At 41.7% G+C, this 15458-nt stretch overlaps 2 protein-coding genes across 4 annotated transcripts in view; one reads left to right on the top strand and one right to left on the bottom strand.

Moving 5' to 3' along the window:
* DCAF6 (DDB1 and CUL4 associated factor 6) overlaps nt 1-5045 on the bottom strand; it is a 44548-nt gene extending 39503 nt beyond the window's left edge. For 2 of the 3 annotated variants that reach the window (XM_081908854.1, XM_081908855.1), the window contains exon 1: nt 4795-5045. In XM_081908854.1, the coding sequence (XP_081764980.1) occupies nt 4795-4888 (94 nt within the window). In that variant the 5' untranslated portion in view covers nt 4889-5045. The remainder of the gene's footprint in view (nt 1-4794) is intronic. The other variant, XM_081908856.1, reaches the window with a different exon arrangement.
* Nucleotides 5046-5566: 521 nt separating this feature from the next.
* MPC2 (mitochondrial pyruvate carrier 2) lies at nt 5567-15458 on the top strand. Its single transcript, XM_081908862.1, has 5 exons — nt 5567-5898; nt 10413-10453; nt 12838-12922; nt 13280-13391; nt 15225-15458. The coding sequence occupies exons 1-5, from the start codon at nt 5793-5795 to the stop codon at nt 15262-15264; spliced, it is 384 nt and encodes a 127-aa protein (XP_081764988.1). The 5' UTR covers nt 5567-5792; the 3' UTR covers nt 15265-15458.

The following is a 15458-nucleotide window of genomic DNA, read 5'->3' as shown; positions in this document are numbered from 1 at the left end:
CTTCAGTCTATCTTACAGTCTCTTCATTCTCCCTGCTCCCACTAGAGTGTTACATTTTTTAAAAAAAGATGTATTTCCTAATAAAGCTGTGTTTTGAAATAAAATATTTTAAATATTAAACAACTCTTGACTTTATTTTTTTAAAGCTTTTTGTTGTGATCCAATATTTAATTGCACTGGGTTGTAGACAATGTTATGCCAGCAGAAACCCGCCAGCAGAAACCCACCAGCAGAATCCCCCAACCCTCTGGAGCTGATGGGAGGGCGCAGGACAGAAGAGAAGAAATGGAAGTCCCAATGTACACATGCAAGTCCCTTGCACCAGCAGAGCTACAGCATTAGATATAGCCCAAGTAATTAACATACAGGCAATTGCAATGTATAGATATTGCTATAGATTTGCTATTTAATGCAAAAGTATCTCTCTGAAGAAACTTGGTGCAACCACCTTCATGACAGTGTGAGCATATCAGACCATCAGGATTGCTAACAGGACAATGTGGCCAAATAATGAGAATGCTATTTTACATTTTTGGGACAGTGTCAGAAGCAGACTTCATACAACAGGTGGTGGTGGTTTCTTTTTTAAAAAAATATGCACTGCTTTTCACCACATCTCAGAGGCTTACAAATAAAAAAAATGTACAACGCACAAAACTTGAAACATAAATAAAAACATCAGCGTAGAGCATTAGAACCATGTTCATGATGCAAAGGCCTGAAATGAAACTGTTTTAAGCTGTTGTCTGATACTTAATAGAAATTTCAGAGTTGAGTCCACTACACTGACGTTGCTTTAGGACTGTTGCTGCTTTTTTCCACACCTGCTTAATTTGTCTGTATGTCTGTAAATGAGTATGACAAAACTTTCTTCTGGTAATTTTATATGGTGCCCTTCAATATAAATATGCTCATACAACAAAGCCAGTACAAAATATTTAAATATTTAAAACAGCAAAAAGGTTGTAAACAACTCAATGGTAAAACACTAAAAGCAGCAACAATAAAAATCATAGTCAAAAAGTTGAAACCAAAAGAAAAGTAACTGAAAGCCCAGAAAACGTATTATTGTGGCAGCAAAAAAGGTATCAAAGAAGGCACCAGGCAGATCTTGCTGAGAAAAGAATTCCAAAGGCAGGACATCACAAGTGAAACAGCCTGTTACCCCCTCACCTCAGAAGATGGGAACACAGAGAGGTGCAAATCCCACAATGATCTAGATGCACTAGCCTACTAGCTGTGTAGCCGGCATACCTCCAAAAGCCCTTGTCCAAAGCTGTGTAACCAATAATCAGTAAAGATATCTAAGAAATTATGAGGTATGGTCCAACTGGCTGGTCCCTATCAAAAATCTGCAGCTGTATTTTGTACTAGCTCATTACTTAACAGTATTCAAAGGCAGTCCTAGACAAAACACATTGCTGCAGTGTAATCTGGATTATACCAAAATACTGATAACTTTCTACTGCACTTCTATCTACAATAGGCCTCAGCCGATAGAAAGCACTTTGAACCACATGGGCATCAATGACAAAGTTGGATCCTAGAGTATTCCCAAGCTGCTTTAATATGTCACTGCTCTTTCCTCCCACACAGATTGAGTTTAGAAAGCTGCTTCATACTTTCTCATTGCTCAGTGTGGCATTGAAAGTGTGGCAATTAAATAAAGCTATGAATACCTACGGGACGCGGGTGGCGTTGTGGGTTAAAGCCTCAGCGCCTAGGGCTTGCTGATCGAAAGGTCGGCGGTTCGAATCCCCGCGGCGGGGTGCGCTCCCGTCGCTCAGTCCCAGCGCCTGCCAACCTAGCAGTTCGAAAGCACCCTTGGGTGCAAGTAGATAAATAGGGACCGCTTTCTAGCGGGAAGGTAAACGGCGTTTCCGTGTGCAGCTCTGGCTCACCAGAGCAGCGATGTCATGCTGGCCACGTGACCCGGAAGTGTCTCCGGACAGCGCTGGCCCCTGGCCTCTTGAGTGAGATGGGCGCACAACCCCAGAGTCTGGCAAGACTGGCCCGTACGGGCAGGGGTACCTTTACCTTTACCTATGAATACCTACACTACTACAAATGCAGGTTTGTTAGAAAATAAGTACAATAGGAATAAAATAGGTAATTTCAGACTTGAATATTGGTTGCTGATTTAACTCAGGCTACAGGTGGCTATTTTAATTCAAAATCAGTTACTGTGAACACAATATAAAAATGCTTTTAAATTCCAAATATATAGAATCACATAGCCAAACATTACCTACAATTATTATTTTATATCCCAAACACATAACCTACAATTAGAAACAATTTCTTTGACAAAGGCTGTGACAAACATATTTTTCAAAACTGTGTTTATTTCAGTTCCTTTATCCAATAGGAAATTTTGTTTCCTTCATCTACATGGTTGGGAACACCATAGGTAAATGAGTCCACTTGCCACTTTAAGAACAAAAGAGAGGACAAGAAGGCTTATAGATTTAGCTACTTTCTTTACAGATTCTCAAACACTTTAGGTGATTACTTCAGTAAAAAGTGGCCTATGAAACTTATATAATTCTACATGTCTCTAGGATTTGATGTTCTCTGGGGGAAAGGTCAATTCCTTCAAAATGTTAACAAGTCAATATAAAGTACATTTTAACAGATTTCTCAGCCACAATGACTGAGGAATTTCAAAACTGTTACTGAGTTAACTTGTAAATATGTGTTTCTCTTTAGGTATGTTTCAAGATATACAAGTATAGCATTTTAACATATTTTGACTCTAAATCTGCAACAAGATAACATAAAATGACTGTATAAGCAACCATTTGATGCAAATCAATAGAGAATGGGACTTAGCTGTACTATTTATTACTGTAATGAAAAACATGAAGGTGTAAATAAAATATAACAAAGAATATGTTGAAACTTTATGTCATACACATCTAAAAGCTATATTGGATCAAAATACACAAAGGAGTTCTCTCATCTTAAGCACTCATTTCTAAATTAAACTAAACTTTCAAACAGTAAAACAAGGTAACATGCCATGACCGTCTCCAAAAGATCACTTAAAAAAAAACATGGTCATCACTCTGTTCCTGTGCCCTTGCTGTAATACAGAAAAGAAAGCAAGAGCAGTGATGTAAAAAATATTTTTCAAGTGAGCTGTTTTTGGTGGTCTATGCAGTAAAATCTATGAAGACCCCTTTCTTCCAATTAAATAATAACTGAAATACATAGTCAATATTTCTGCAGTAATAAAATACTTCTTTGAGCATTAGCCTCCCCAATTCATTCCTACACTTAACACATGGTTATTAGTAACTTACACTTAGTTATAGCACTTAAGTTATCAACATAAGATAACTCTAGCCAATTAGATCTGTGATTCTATACCTAATGACAATGATGTCAATCAGACCATAGATAAAGAACAGAGTGGGGAAAGCTACTTGATAACGCCTTTAAATAGTCTTAAATTTCACTTTGAAGCCAATTCCCAGAGGAAGGGAGGTAATAAAACATGTGGGGAAAAGATTGTGGCACAAGTCCAAATCTAGTTGTGCTCTGGTGCGTATCACTGATGAATGCCTCACTTCCATCCATATCAAACACAAGTTCAGTAGGAAGCGGATCAATGAAAGTCATGAGAACAAATATCCCTTGTAGACTGGTGCATTTGCTTTTAAACTATCAAATATATGTCGTCATATAAATTTTCATCTACTTTTTAAAGTAACATATTCAGCAATATCTTAAAGAACAGATTGAAGACCTCCCGTATTGGATAAAAAAGTAAGCTGTCTTGAGTCCAAAGAATATTTATGTTTGTATATCAAAAATTGAATTAAAATAAGAAAAAATCCAATTTTTGTAGCAATATTGTAATGCTTTCAGAAAATGCAGTGAAATTAGTATTTTTCTAATAGAAAAAGTTTAACATTTAACTAGCTATCACTGCCCAAGACAAAACATACCCAGAAACCATGCATGATATAGTTATTTATGTATGCAGATTTGTTAACACAAACAAAAACAGCCAAACTTTTCTATGAATCAATATACTAGAAGCAATCACGTGCTACATTCTTCTTTGTAGGGAGTTGTGGGGGGATCTATGGGAGGTACAGTTTTATGACACTTAAAAATGCCTTCAACAGTTAAATACATCCACAGCCTGTTTAGCTCATGGCAATGGCAAGCAGAGACACTAAGCCATTCTGATTTCTCTTTGCGACTTTTTGCACGGGCTGGGGGTGCAAGTGTGTGAGAAAATTTATATATCATAGAATAAGTACTATCGAGTTCCAACTCAGCATCCAAAGATGAAGGGGAAGTTGCAGAAAGAGGGAGTGAAACGCCACTCCCCAAATTATTTCAGAAAAATCTCCCAGCGTAGTGCAAACGGGGGAAGGGGGGAATTATCCGTGAAGAGAGACAAGCACACTAGAAATACTTCTGCACGTTTCGTGCCGTCGCAGTTCGGTTTTGCTTTTCCAAAAAGGACCCGACGCTCATTCCCATCCCCACCCCCTCACGAAACCGTCGTGGAAACTTGCTGTATATACAAGGGGAGGGAGAAGAAGGACGGAATGGGGTCAGCTATGGAGCCGACCACCATAGCTGAAGGGCCGCCTCTTCTCCCCACCCCGCCCCGAGCGATGACCGAGGAGGGGGCTGGGGGTCAGCGAAGCAGCCCCACCACAGCGCGCCCTTCCCCTCAGCCGGAGAAAGGGGGGGGGCCAAGGGCGACCCACGACCACCTCAGTTTCCCCCCAGCGCCTCAGACCCCGCCCTCTCGCCCTTCTCCTTCCTCACCTAGGTATCGCCTCCGCAACAGGCCGGGCTCCTCCAGTCCCAAACTCCGCTGCCTCACATCCCACAGGAGGTGGGTACAGCAGCCCCGGGACATGGCACCGCGCGCTGACCAGGGGGATCCGACTCGCCGCCGCCGCCGCCAGCGACATCAGTCGCTGCCACTTGCTGAGGCCGCCCCCTCCCCCTCCTTCACCATGGAGACCCGCGTGCGCGCTTTACGCGCGCGTAACCACCACCACCCCGCCGCTCAACAACAATATCACCCCTGTCGGGCGCCAGCAACGGCAGCCTAAGCTCCTCCCCTCGCTGCTCCTCGGCTCCTCCCACATCCAGGGATCCGCTCGCAAAGGATATCGCGAGAATTCACCCGGCCCCTCGTCCTACCGCCGCTCACGGTCACAAAAATGGCCATTGAGACGTCCGTGTCGCCGTTTAGCGGTCACCCCTCAGTACGGGTCTGGACACCGGAAGAAAGCCGCCTTATCGGCTTTTCTTACGCTTTCCGTACACGGGGTGCTCAAAGATGTCTAAGCAGGGGAGTTAAAAGGGCAACAACCACTACCCTTAACGAGCCTTTTTCAAACAAAACCCATCCTGGGTGAGGGAAAGAAACATTGAAGGCGGACATGTTTGTTTTGAGAGCCAGGTCCCCGAAAGCTTTGCTTGAATCGTCATCAATCATCGTCCGCCGCTCATACCGTCATAAAAAGAGGACGCCAATTGACCGCAAGAATGTCATCAACGTCGGGTGGCAAAGCCGGTAATGTCGTAGCTAGCCAATAACGCGAAAGCCAGCTGTTTAAGCCCCGCCTCTTGCTTCGTCCGTGAACAAATCAGAATCAGGAACAGCGGCTCGCCCCACCACCTGCTTCTGTTCGTGAGGAGGGGTTGTGGGTTTTTGTGTTTTCCCCCCTCCTCTGCTCAGACGGAGGAGAAGGAGGACGACGACAGGTCGAGCGGGGGTTTCGTTGCATCAGCCGCTGTCACCCGCACACAGAATGGCGGCCGCCGCCGCGGGGTTTCGTGCCTCTTACCACCGGTTCCTGGACCGAATCGAGCTCATGTTGCCGCCCCGGCTGCGTCCCTTGTACAACCACCCGGCAGGTATTTGAGGGAAGGAGGAGATGGGGGAGGTCGTTTCCTTGCTCGCCAGCTGGGGATAACTCGTGAAATGGTGTATGTGAAAGTGTGTTCGTGTGTCTGAGTGAGAGAGAGAGAGAACCCTTATTTGTGAAAACAAATAATATATGCGTGGAAACAAAACAGAGCCCCCTCCCACCCTCCAGTGCCTCGGTTCCCCGCTTACAAACCTGGAGAGGCCACCCTAGTATAGTGAAAAATGTGCGCTTGTGTTGTATCTGGTCATTCTGCTCGCTCCAGACCAGGGACTGGAGTTCATCTCCCCATGGCCGTTGGCCTTGGACCAGTTGCCATCTCTCATACTGGCCTACCTCACAGGATTATGGAGAGTAGGAAAAGGCCAGGGTGGGGACAGAATTCTTTGGCAAAAGAGTGGGGTAGAAATAAAATTTAAAAGCCCCAGGTCAAGAGTTGGTTAGTACTTGGAGACATGGCAAAGTAGATGGTTTAGTCTCTGTCCTTGAGAACTCCTGCAAGGTGGTAGCATTTCTTCCATGGTGATGGGCAGGCAAGCTTTGTGGAACACTGAGTTGCAGTTTTTTAGCCTTCTTTGTGCAGCCTGAGACCAGGCCTTCTATGCTTCTGCTTCCTGCAGGTTAATTGTTATTGTCTTTAACAAAGGCTGCATAGAAGTCAAAGTTCTGTTTGTCCTCTTTGACACAGATGCTTCTGGGAAAACAAACATTTATTTCACTGGGAATGGTGAGAGAGATTTATTATGGTGACCAGATGCAAAGAGAAATTGTCATGTAGGGGTAAGAGAATCTGCACCTGCTGAAAGTCCTCTTTCTGTGCTGCTATTTAAAATTCAAGATGCCTGTCCTTCATTGAAGCAGGTCAGCTTAGAGGATAAAGTTGGGGCTTTCCTACATGGCATGGGTCAATCTTGCAACTGTCTGCTCCTTTAAAAGATTATTTTCTTGTGAAGGGATGCTGCTTAGTCAGATTGCACCAGCTCCTCAAAAACTTGCATGTTCAGAAAGGATTCTCTGCAGTTCTGTTGCTTAGGGCCCACTAAAATCCAGAGGTGGCCTTAATGGTTGCCTAACCGCAGAAATTATACAGTAGGTCCTAGAAAGGTAGCCGACTACTTTACTCCCATGCACGTTGAAAGAAAAGTAGTGAGTTATAGGAAGTAATCCCTCCCCCCCCCCCACACCATCCCTCATTTATCATATTGTCAGGAGATTCTCTTCTGTTCATTCAAGGGGCTTTTGAAATATAGGTTTTCGGTGGAAACTGCCATTAGGTTTTTCTTTCTCAAAACTTCCTAAAACATTGTGATTCTTGGTGGCTGTCAGCAACCATACGACAACATAACTGGATAGCAAAATAGTCTAAAAATTAGGAAACTGGTAGACTTGATTACAAATTCCTACTCTGATGTTGACTTTTCCTCTAGACTGAATTTAACCATAAACACCCTTTGATTTACTTACTGGGGAAAGTACTTGTATTCTCTTATCATTACTTATAATCCATTTTTAAACATGCAGCTCTTTATCTTTCCTTTTTTATCTGCAACTGGCTTCTTTGGCTTCACTATCTCTCCAGTGTGAAATCTTTAGAGGTTTCATTTGTGGATGGCCTTTATAAAAAGACAAAAATCAATTACGGTAACAAGATTATTTCTTCCTTTGCCACTCTTTAGTGCAAGCCAGTTTGTGGTGTTTGGACAGAGGAATCACTTTTCATAAGATTTTCTGGTAGTTGCAAAAGCTAACCTTATCTATACATCAGTAACTGCATTACTTAATTGTGGATGTAAATTCTCTGTGCAGAACATAACATGTTCCTGCATTATGCTACTTTTTAGTCTCAGCTTTTATTGGGAGACTTGTATTCAGTAAAGTACTATGCCTGTTACACAAATGAAAAATACCAAGGAGCATGAAAGATGATCCAACTGATACCAAAGGCCTGATGGCAGAAACATTTATTTCTTGTGAAAGAAGCTTGCAGAAGAAATAAACCAGTCTGTCAGGGAAGTGTGAATACAAATACTGAATTATAGTAGTGCAAAACTTGTCATATTGTACTTTAAAATTGAAGTTGGGACTCTACTTCACATTTATGCAAATTTAAAATTAGTTTTGCATGTCATGACTTTAGTATAGTTCCTGACTTTAGATTGAGGACTATCTGATTCAGCGTTTGCTCTGGATTCTGTCAGTAGCAAATTACAGTGCTGCTCTAACTTACTCAATAGTGCTGAGGATTACTGACATAATGTTTGTGAAACCTACCTTATGAGTAGTTCATATATTTGCTGTATTATTAAGGCTCTGAAGTAAAGTCAAGCAATGAAAGGAATACAATACATTATTGTCAGGTGTTGCAGATTCCTTTCCTCACAATGTCATCTTCACTTTCTGGAAAAGGGAATTCATGGAATAATAGTTTACTGTCCACATGTAGCAAAAAGTTTATTCCAAAAAGCATTTCTTCAAGAGCTTCTGACAAATGTTGGCTCATTTTTAAAGGAAAGGTTTCGACTAAAGATGTGGCTTAGTTTCATACCTGTTGAACTGAGTGTCCAAGTTTGAACTGCTCTTGGCATTCAGGCATATTTTCCAAATCTGCGTCATGTCCATGGTGCAGGTCAGTTTGATGGCCTAATTTGATAAGTGACATTTTACCTAGAATACAAGCTGCAGTAGCTGAGGAAAATCCTGTCACATCTGGTTTGTGAAACACCCTAATTATCTATGCTTGTTTCAGTACTTTTTCTGTCTTTCATGATAGTTTGTCAGTCTTGCTAAAGGACATGAAAAGTTCTGAAAAGTAGCCATCTCTGCTTTTCGTGACTGTTGCTATGCAATAGAAAGTTGGTGTTGGCAGCAGTACCACATGACTTGGAGCTTTCCATTTGTTCTTTGTGTAGCTCCTCTGAATAGAAAGCTCTTTAGAATTCCTCAAATGCATCAAGAATAATTGGGCTGCTGTCTTGCAAGAAATGTACAGATTGCAACAAATTTAAGTATATTTAGGAATAATGATTTTTTTAAAAAACAACCTGAATAATCCCATCACTGAAAGTAGCATCTTCATTTACCTACATAACATCTTGACTTAATGTTTCTCCAAGTTGCATAGCTTAACTCTAGAATAACTTCTATAGAAGTTCTTCTTTAAATCAGTACCAAAGTTTTGCAATGGTTTTGCAACCTTTTTGTAGTGAAATGCCCACATCTTGCTGCACCTTCACAAGTGAGTAACTGTTGACTTGCAAGTTCTGCTTCCCAGAAGGCAATCCTAGTGAGCTCTTCGGGGCATCTTCTAAGTGTGTTTTAAACTTAATATACAGTAAAAACAGAGTATTAGCACCAATGTGAGCTTGCCAGACAGTTGTCCTGTTGTTTAGTGGTTGTTCACCAGTCTCATACATTCAATGAAAAACAAAGGTGAAGAACAGTAACTCTAGTATGGCCCCATAATGAGTAAGACAGTAAAGTAATTTTGGAGGTGCTGCAAAAGGTGAGGGTTTTGCTACAAAAAGGGTTGGAGTGAATCAAACAGTGTTGGGTTTCCGGGTGATACCTATGATCCCCAATTCATGTAGCAATTACTTGGTAATGCAGCGTTCACACTGCAAAATGACTGCAAAAAATTGGCACGGGATTGGAGGGAATCCCAATTTTGGGGTTCATACTTAATTAAGCTGCTATATAAACCACCTGTGAAAAGGTTACACTGTATGGCAAAGTACTCTTTAAGACCTTGGTTTAATCTCTGAAGAAGAATGGCTCCAGAGAATCGTGAAATTGGCCATCACTTCCATAGGAGCAACATTGTTTTCTGCATTTCTTTTAATTACACCTCGAAGTGTTTGTAACCTTCAGGTGCTACAAAAAAAGGTACAAAAGTAGTTTGAACAGGTCAGACAACAGAAGGTAGGTAGCAGAATATGCATTCAGCTTGGTGTCAGATTCCTCATGAAGTGCTTTGAACAGAGTTGTATAAGTATTATGATTGCACATAAGGAAAAATGGATCAACAGACAATTGCAAAACTTGTGTTGCAGGAGAAAAGCAACGTTGTGGATCTGTTGTAGTTATTGCACTGTTAACAAGTACTGTACTAGAGACAGAAATATTTGTTCCTGCCCCACACATGATGGGGGCCCCAGCTCATCATGGCAGAAAGTAGTGCCTGGTACCTCTGGACAAATGCAGCAGTGTTGGGGCAGGGGATAATATTTCTTCATGTGTGTGGGTGTCATCTGCATTTTCTTCCACCACTTTGGTAAAACTGTCCTTTGTGTCATAACTCCCATTTCCTGTTTTCATATATTTGATTGCACCTCAGTAGAAGAGCTTTTATCACTTCTCCCCTGTGCTGTAGTGTAAAACATAACCATTCTGTTGGTGCATGTGCATCAAGGCTACTTGCTGTTTTAATAATTCACACAATTCAGTGGTTTTGTGCAAATTGTCACACAGCAGAGTCATGTAGCTAATGAAATATTTCTCTTTCAGGTCCTAAAACAGTGTTTTTCTGGGCCCCTATTATGAAATGGGTAAGTTGAGAAGAGGTTTGTACTACTGACAATTTTTTGTGGTGACTGGCCACTGCTAGTAATTATCACTATTGTACTGCATTTCATTTGCTTCTGACCTCACTGTTTTACACTTCTCCCCCACCCAATACATGTAGCTCAAGATAATACTTCATACATCTGAAAAGAGTGCACTGTAGTCTACAAAAGCCTATGTCATAATAAATTGGTCAGTATTTAAGGTGCCACAAGACTCCCCACCCTCAAAAAATGTATTCCACTCTGTTTCCTCCCTGGAGCCCTTTGTGGGAGACGGGCAGGCTATACATGAATAAATTAAATTGTGGTGCATGTATTTTAACGGAAGCTGACTAAAAATAATTATGTTGTTTGTATATATAGACAGACAACTCTTTCTTCTTGCCTGAATTCTGCTGGTCCATGAGAAGCATTTGGATATGTTGGAAGAAAGATGTAGAAATAAGTCCCACCTTAATTGTGTTGAAATGCCATCTGACAGTTTAGCAGAAATTTCTACTAAACTAGGTACTAACACTGCATGTCTTCTCTCTGAACTAGCATAGTGCTATTTTGTTGCACCTACACCTTACAACCATGGCATTGGCGACTTTATATAGTCACTAGTTGGAAGCCACTAATATCAGTAGGGCATACATTTAATATAAATACAGCAAGACTGCTTATTGGAATTGGGAAACACAACTTTCCAGTTCTTAAATATTGCATTTGGTTTTGATGCACAAAGCCCTTAAAATACCTAGGCCTTGATATTTCAAGGGCCATTTGTTTCCACTTGAACTTTCCTGTGTAGTATGATCTTTCTTCTGCTCAGTGTCCTAACATTTTGAGGCATGGTGAGTGAGCATGAGGTGCAGGGTCTTTTCATCTGTAGCACCTTTATTCTGCAACACTCTCTCCTTATTAATTCCCAAGTATTCACTGATGCTTTAAGTGACAAGAAATCTGTATTGTCTTCTCTAGCAAGTCCCAAAGCTTTTAGAAAATATTTCCTGCCCAATATGTTAATTAACTCAAACAACTCTTAGCTGGGTGTCAAGTTTGTCTGGGACCAGCCTTGTATAATTGCCATCTTTTTCCTGTAGAGATGAATCTCTTTGCACTTTTTCAGTTAAAACAGGCAAAGCTGCTTTGCTTCATCTGTACAAGTATGGAATGTCTGGGACAATGGGCAATGCTTCTTCATCAATCAATTATAGTGTATTTGAAGCCTAATAATATCAGATACACTCAGCAGTGGCAATCATATATTTTGACCTGTAGCACAGGAAAAAGGCAAAACCTTATTCCCGAAGTAGCACATTGGAGGCTTTCTGAAAGCAGCAAGAACTCTTGCTTTTTCAGTTGCAGTAGTACAAGCCACTATTTGCACCTCACCTACTTAATCCACTCAACAGGATTAAGAATCACAAGATTCAGCTGGCTGTCCAAACCAGCTAAAATTTCTTATTTGTCTCCACCAACTTTTCCTCCCATGTAACATGCCCCCTAAACATGGGAGTTACTCTAGCTCTTAAATTGTGAATTACATGAACTATAGTAATGGTTGTTGCTGGAATCCGTCTGTCTAAAGAGACACGGGAGTGCGCCTCCAGGGGTGAAGTCAAACTGCTGTGTTAGCAGCACCCAGCTGACCTCCCTAGAGCATAAACCTGGGCAGTGTGTATGGGGGTCCTGGGCTGCCCAGACAACAAGACCTCCCTCTTGGCCTTGCTGATGTGGTTCAAAGGAAAGCAGAGCAATATGTTTGGCACCAGCTTGGCTGCAGGAATTGCCAGGAGGTATACAAGGTGTCATCCAACTGTCTTAGGGACACCACTCTGAATTTGTGTAGGGTTTACTGCTTAACCTTTTCTTCTCGCAAAGATATCCCACAAAGCAGCAGAGGTATAGGATCTGAGTTTTCCTTCTCCTAGATGGGCTGCCTTCCCAGACTGACAAGCCCCATCTGCCCTCTCAGTTCCTGCTCCGGTACATGCAAAATCTACCTTCTTGACCGTTGGACCCACTATTTGTCTCATTCGCTCAATCTAACAGAGCCTGGCTTTGCATGCAGGGGAAGTTCCTAACACACTGAGGGTTTGAGACTCATTGGTTACCTTCACCTGGTTTAGCCAGCCATTTGAAGCCATTCCTAGGGTGTGGCTACTGTTGCATGCTGATAGCTTCTAGGAGCCACAAGTGAGAGTCGAGTGAAGGGTAGGGACTAAAGATGAACAAACTACCCCAGAATGAGCACAATGTCTTCCTCACCAGAGGTGCTACTGCTCCCCTAACACCCCATAACTCCCATTGACTAGGTTCTAATTAATGAAGACACACTGCTATAATACTGCACTAAAGCTGGCTGCTACTTCCTTTTATAGGGCTTGGTATGTGCTGGAATGGCTGATATGACCAGACCAGCAGATAAACTCAGCACATCACAATCTGCTGTGCTAACGGCCACAGGTATGTTTATTCTCACTTCACTGTTAACTATTTTTTAATTAAATGTTAAAAAAATCATCAGCTGATAATAGAAGTTGTGGAGGAAAGAACCAGTTATTGCTTCCATGTAACACATTATGGATTGGGATGCCAGTTCCTAGTGCTGCCACCTTCCATTCTATAAGTATGGGGGGGGGGATAATTGGCTCACAAATAACTGAGAACACTCAACTTGAATGGCATAAGCATGAAGCTTTCTATCATGTTTAGATGCAACTTTTCTCTGAATCTGAACATCTGATACTACAATCATTGTTGACCTTTGGTACTAATAAATCTACTTGATATTAAACCTTTGCTTTCTTTATGATCCAACAGGTCTTATCTGGTCAAGATATTCTCTAGTTATTATTCCTAAAAACTGGGGTCTCTTTACAGTTAACTTCTTTGTTGGCTGTGCTGGAGGTTCTCAGCTATACCGTATATGGAGGTAGGTATGGCAAGTAGGTCAGAAGACTTTAAGTTGTAGCCTATTCTAGGATCTGTTCTTCAGACTAGCTGAGCCGCTTTCTTCACTTTAGGGCTTCTCAACCTTTTTCCTGGCATGACTCATTTGCTTTAACAGCACATGAAACATCCAATGTTCTGTCATGGGGAGTGATGACAGAGAAACTTCATTTGCTGCCATGCTACTCAAGGCAGGGCAACCAAGAGGCTTGTTCCCACACCTTTCCCTGTGAGGCTTCTCAATCCCCAGTCTAAACCATTGTATTTCTCAATATTCAAGCTTTATTTGGCTTGTGCAGTGGAAATCCCCCCGCCTATCCCTGCCAGGCTCTTAAATCCTTCTGCACTATTTATTCTTCTTCCACCTGCTTCCTGCTCCATTTCAGCATCTGCAGTAACTATGCTATATGAATTTGGGAGCTAGCAACCCTCTCCTCCCTTTAGGAATTGTGGCATATCCCACACAGTCAGATCCTTAGCCTTGACTGCCTCTGTAAGATATAACATGATAGCCCTCTGACTCCCCTCCCAAGCCTCTACAGTTTGAGAAACTGTTTTGAAGCCATGCAAATGTTGCCCTGGCCCTCCTGCCAAAACATAGTTGTAGAGTGGATGTAGAAGCTTAAGCATTATCCCTTACTGATCCAAACCACCAGTGGTTATACTTAATATCCTGGTAAAATAGATCACAATTGGGTATAGCAGTCCATTTGCATCAGGTGTTGTGCTAGTCTATATTCTGTCTTGAGTATTGGAACTGCAACAGTTGTAAAGGCAGAAGCCATCCTATAGCACAATGTTAGGTATAAAGAATAAGCATCAGTTGTAGCTAGTTTAAATTATGATCTAATCTAAAGCTTCCTATTAGCATTTGAGAATAAACCTACCTAAGTTTATTCTCCATTCTTAAGGGTTCAGCATTCTAGAAAGACTAGTTTGTGTACACAGCAAAAATGTTTGGCGAGGATGGGCAGCAATGCTTACTTGGCCTCCTGGCACCAGCATCACTGAAGATTACTGGGAGGGGAAGAGGAAGGGTGTAGTGGTGGGGAGGTTGGAACAGTGTAAATGCCAAATGCCTTTCTTGTCCTCTCTCCCTTTCCCACAAACCACAGTGTTGCCAGTGCAGGGTGGCCAGGTAAGTGCCCCTGGCTGCTCCTGGCACACATTAATTGTTCTTCTAGCTTCTAGGTGACACTAAGACAGTTAAGCAGGAGCATTTTATTTTATTTTTTTGCATTTTTACTTAATTGAGCGGAGTCCTTGGGTAGAGGAGACTTGGTCCATGCCAAATGAACACCTTGAGTTGCACTGCAGGCTCTTTTAAAAACCAGTGCAGATCAGCTGTAATATTACCAAAGATTACCTATATGCCCTCTCCCAACTTTTAACATAGAATAATTAAAACTACTTTTCAAATAGTGCTTAAAGGGGATTTACATCTTAAAAAGTGGCTTACAAATATTTGTGAAATTGTAAAAGAGGCAGGGTTTCAAAAGCAGATATCCTACCTTGCAACAATAAGTGCTCCCTCACTTTGTGTCTGGTTGTAAACAGAGCAAATGCTTCCTTGAAATATACCCCCCCCCAAAAAAAAGTCAACAATAATCAGAAAACATGAAAGGGGAGGAGGGAAAAACTGCTCCTGTCACTGCCCCCTCCTCTGCCACAACCAATAGTCATATATGATATCTTAACCTTGGCAAAGAACAACCCCTCCTTGGAAGCACATGCACCCAGATTGTGTCTGGGAAAGCTAAAATATGTATCCTAAACCTTGAACTGTAACCATAATTGGCTATTCTTTTTCTGACAGGTATAACCAAGACCTAAAAGCCAAAGAATTGGAGAAGTAGAAATTCAAGCTCAGCTCCTCAGATCTCATCTGCAAAGCAACTTCCCAAGGGACCTAGATTTAATCTTGTTCATTTTGCCCTGTGTGAATTTTTACTAAAGTTGGTAGAGCATGTTTTTTTCTATAAGTTTAGAAAGCAGTCTCTTTACATGGAAATAAAACCTTCTACTAAACAATAAAACCTTAAGCTACATA

The sequence above is a fragment of the Podarcis melisellensis genome (assembly GCF_964234715.1).
Source record: "Podarcis melisellensis genome assembly, chromosome: 4".
Classification (NCBI taxonomy): Eukaryota; Metazoa; Chordata; class Lepidosauria; order Squamata; family Lacertidae; genus Podarcis; species Podarcis melisellensis.
The sequence above is the reverse complement of the archived record's forward strand: the minus strand, read 5'-3'. Positions and strand labels throughout refer to the sequence as shown.

Coding starts and splice junctions, on each gene's coding strand:
- MPC2 (XM_081908862.1), top strand. CDS start 5,793: ATGGCGGCCGCCGCCGCGGGGTTTCGTGCCTCTTACCACCGGTTCCTG. Junction 5,899..10,412: donor CTTGTACAACCACCCGGCAG/GTATTTGAGGGA, acceptor TTTCTCTTTCAG/GTCCTAAAACAGTGTTTTTC. Junction 12,923..13,279: donor TGCTGTGCTAACGGCCACAG/GTATGTTTATTC, acceptor ATGATCCAACAG/GTCTTATCTGGTCAAGATAT.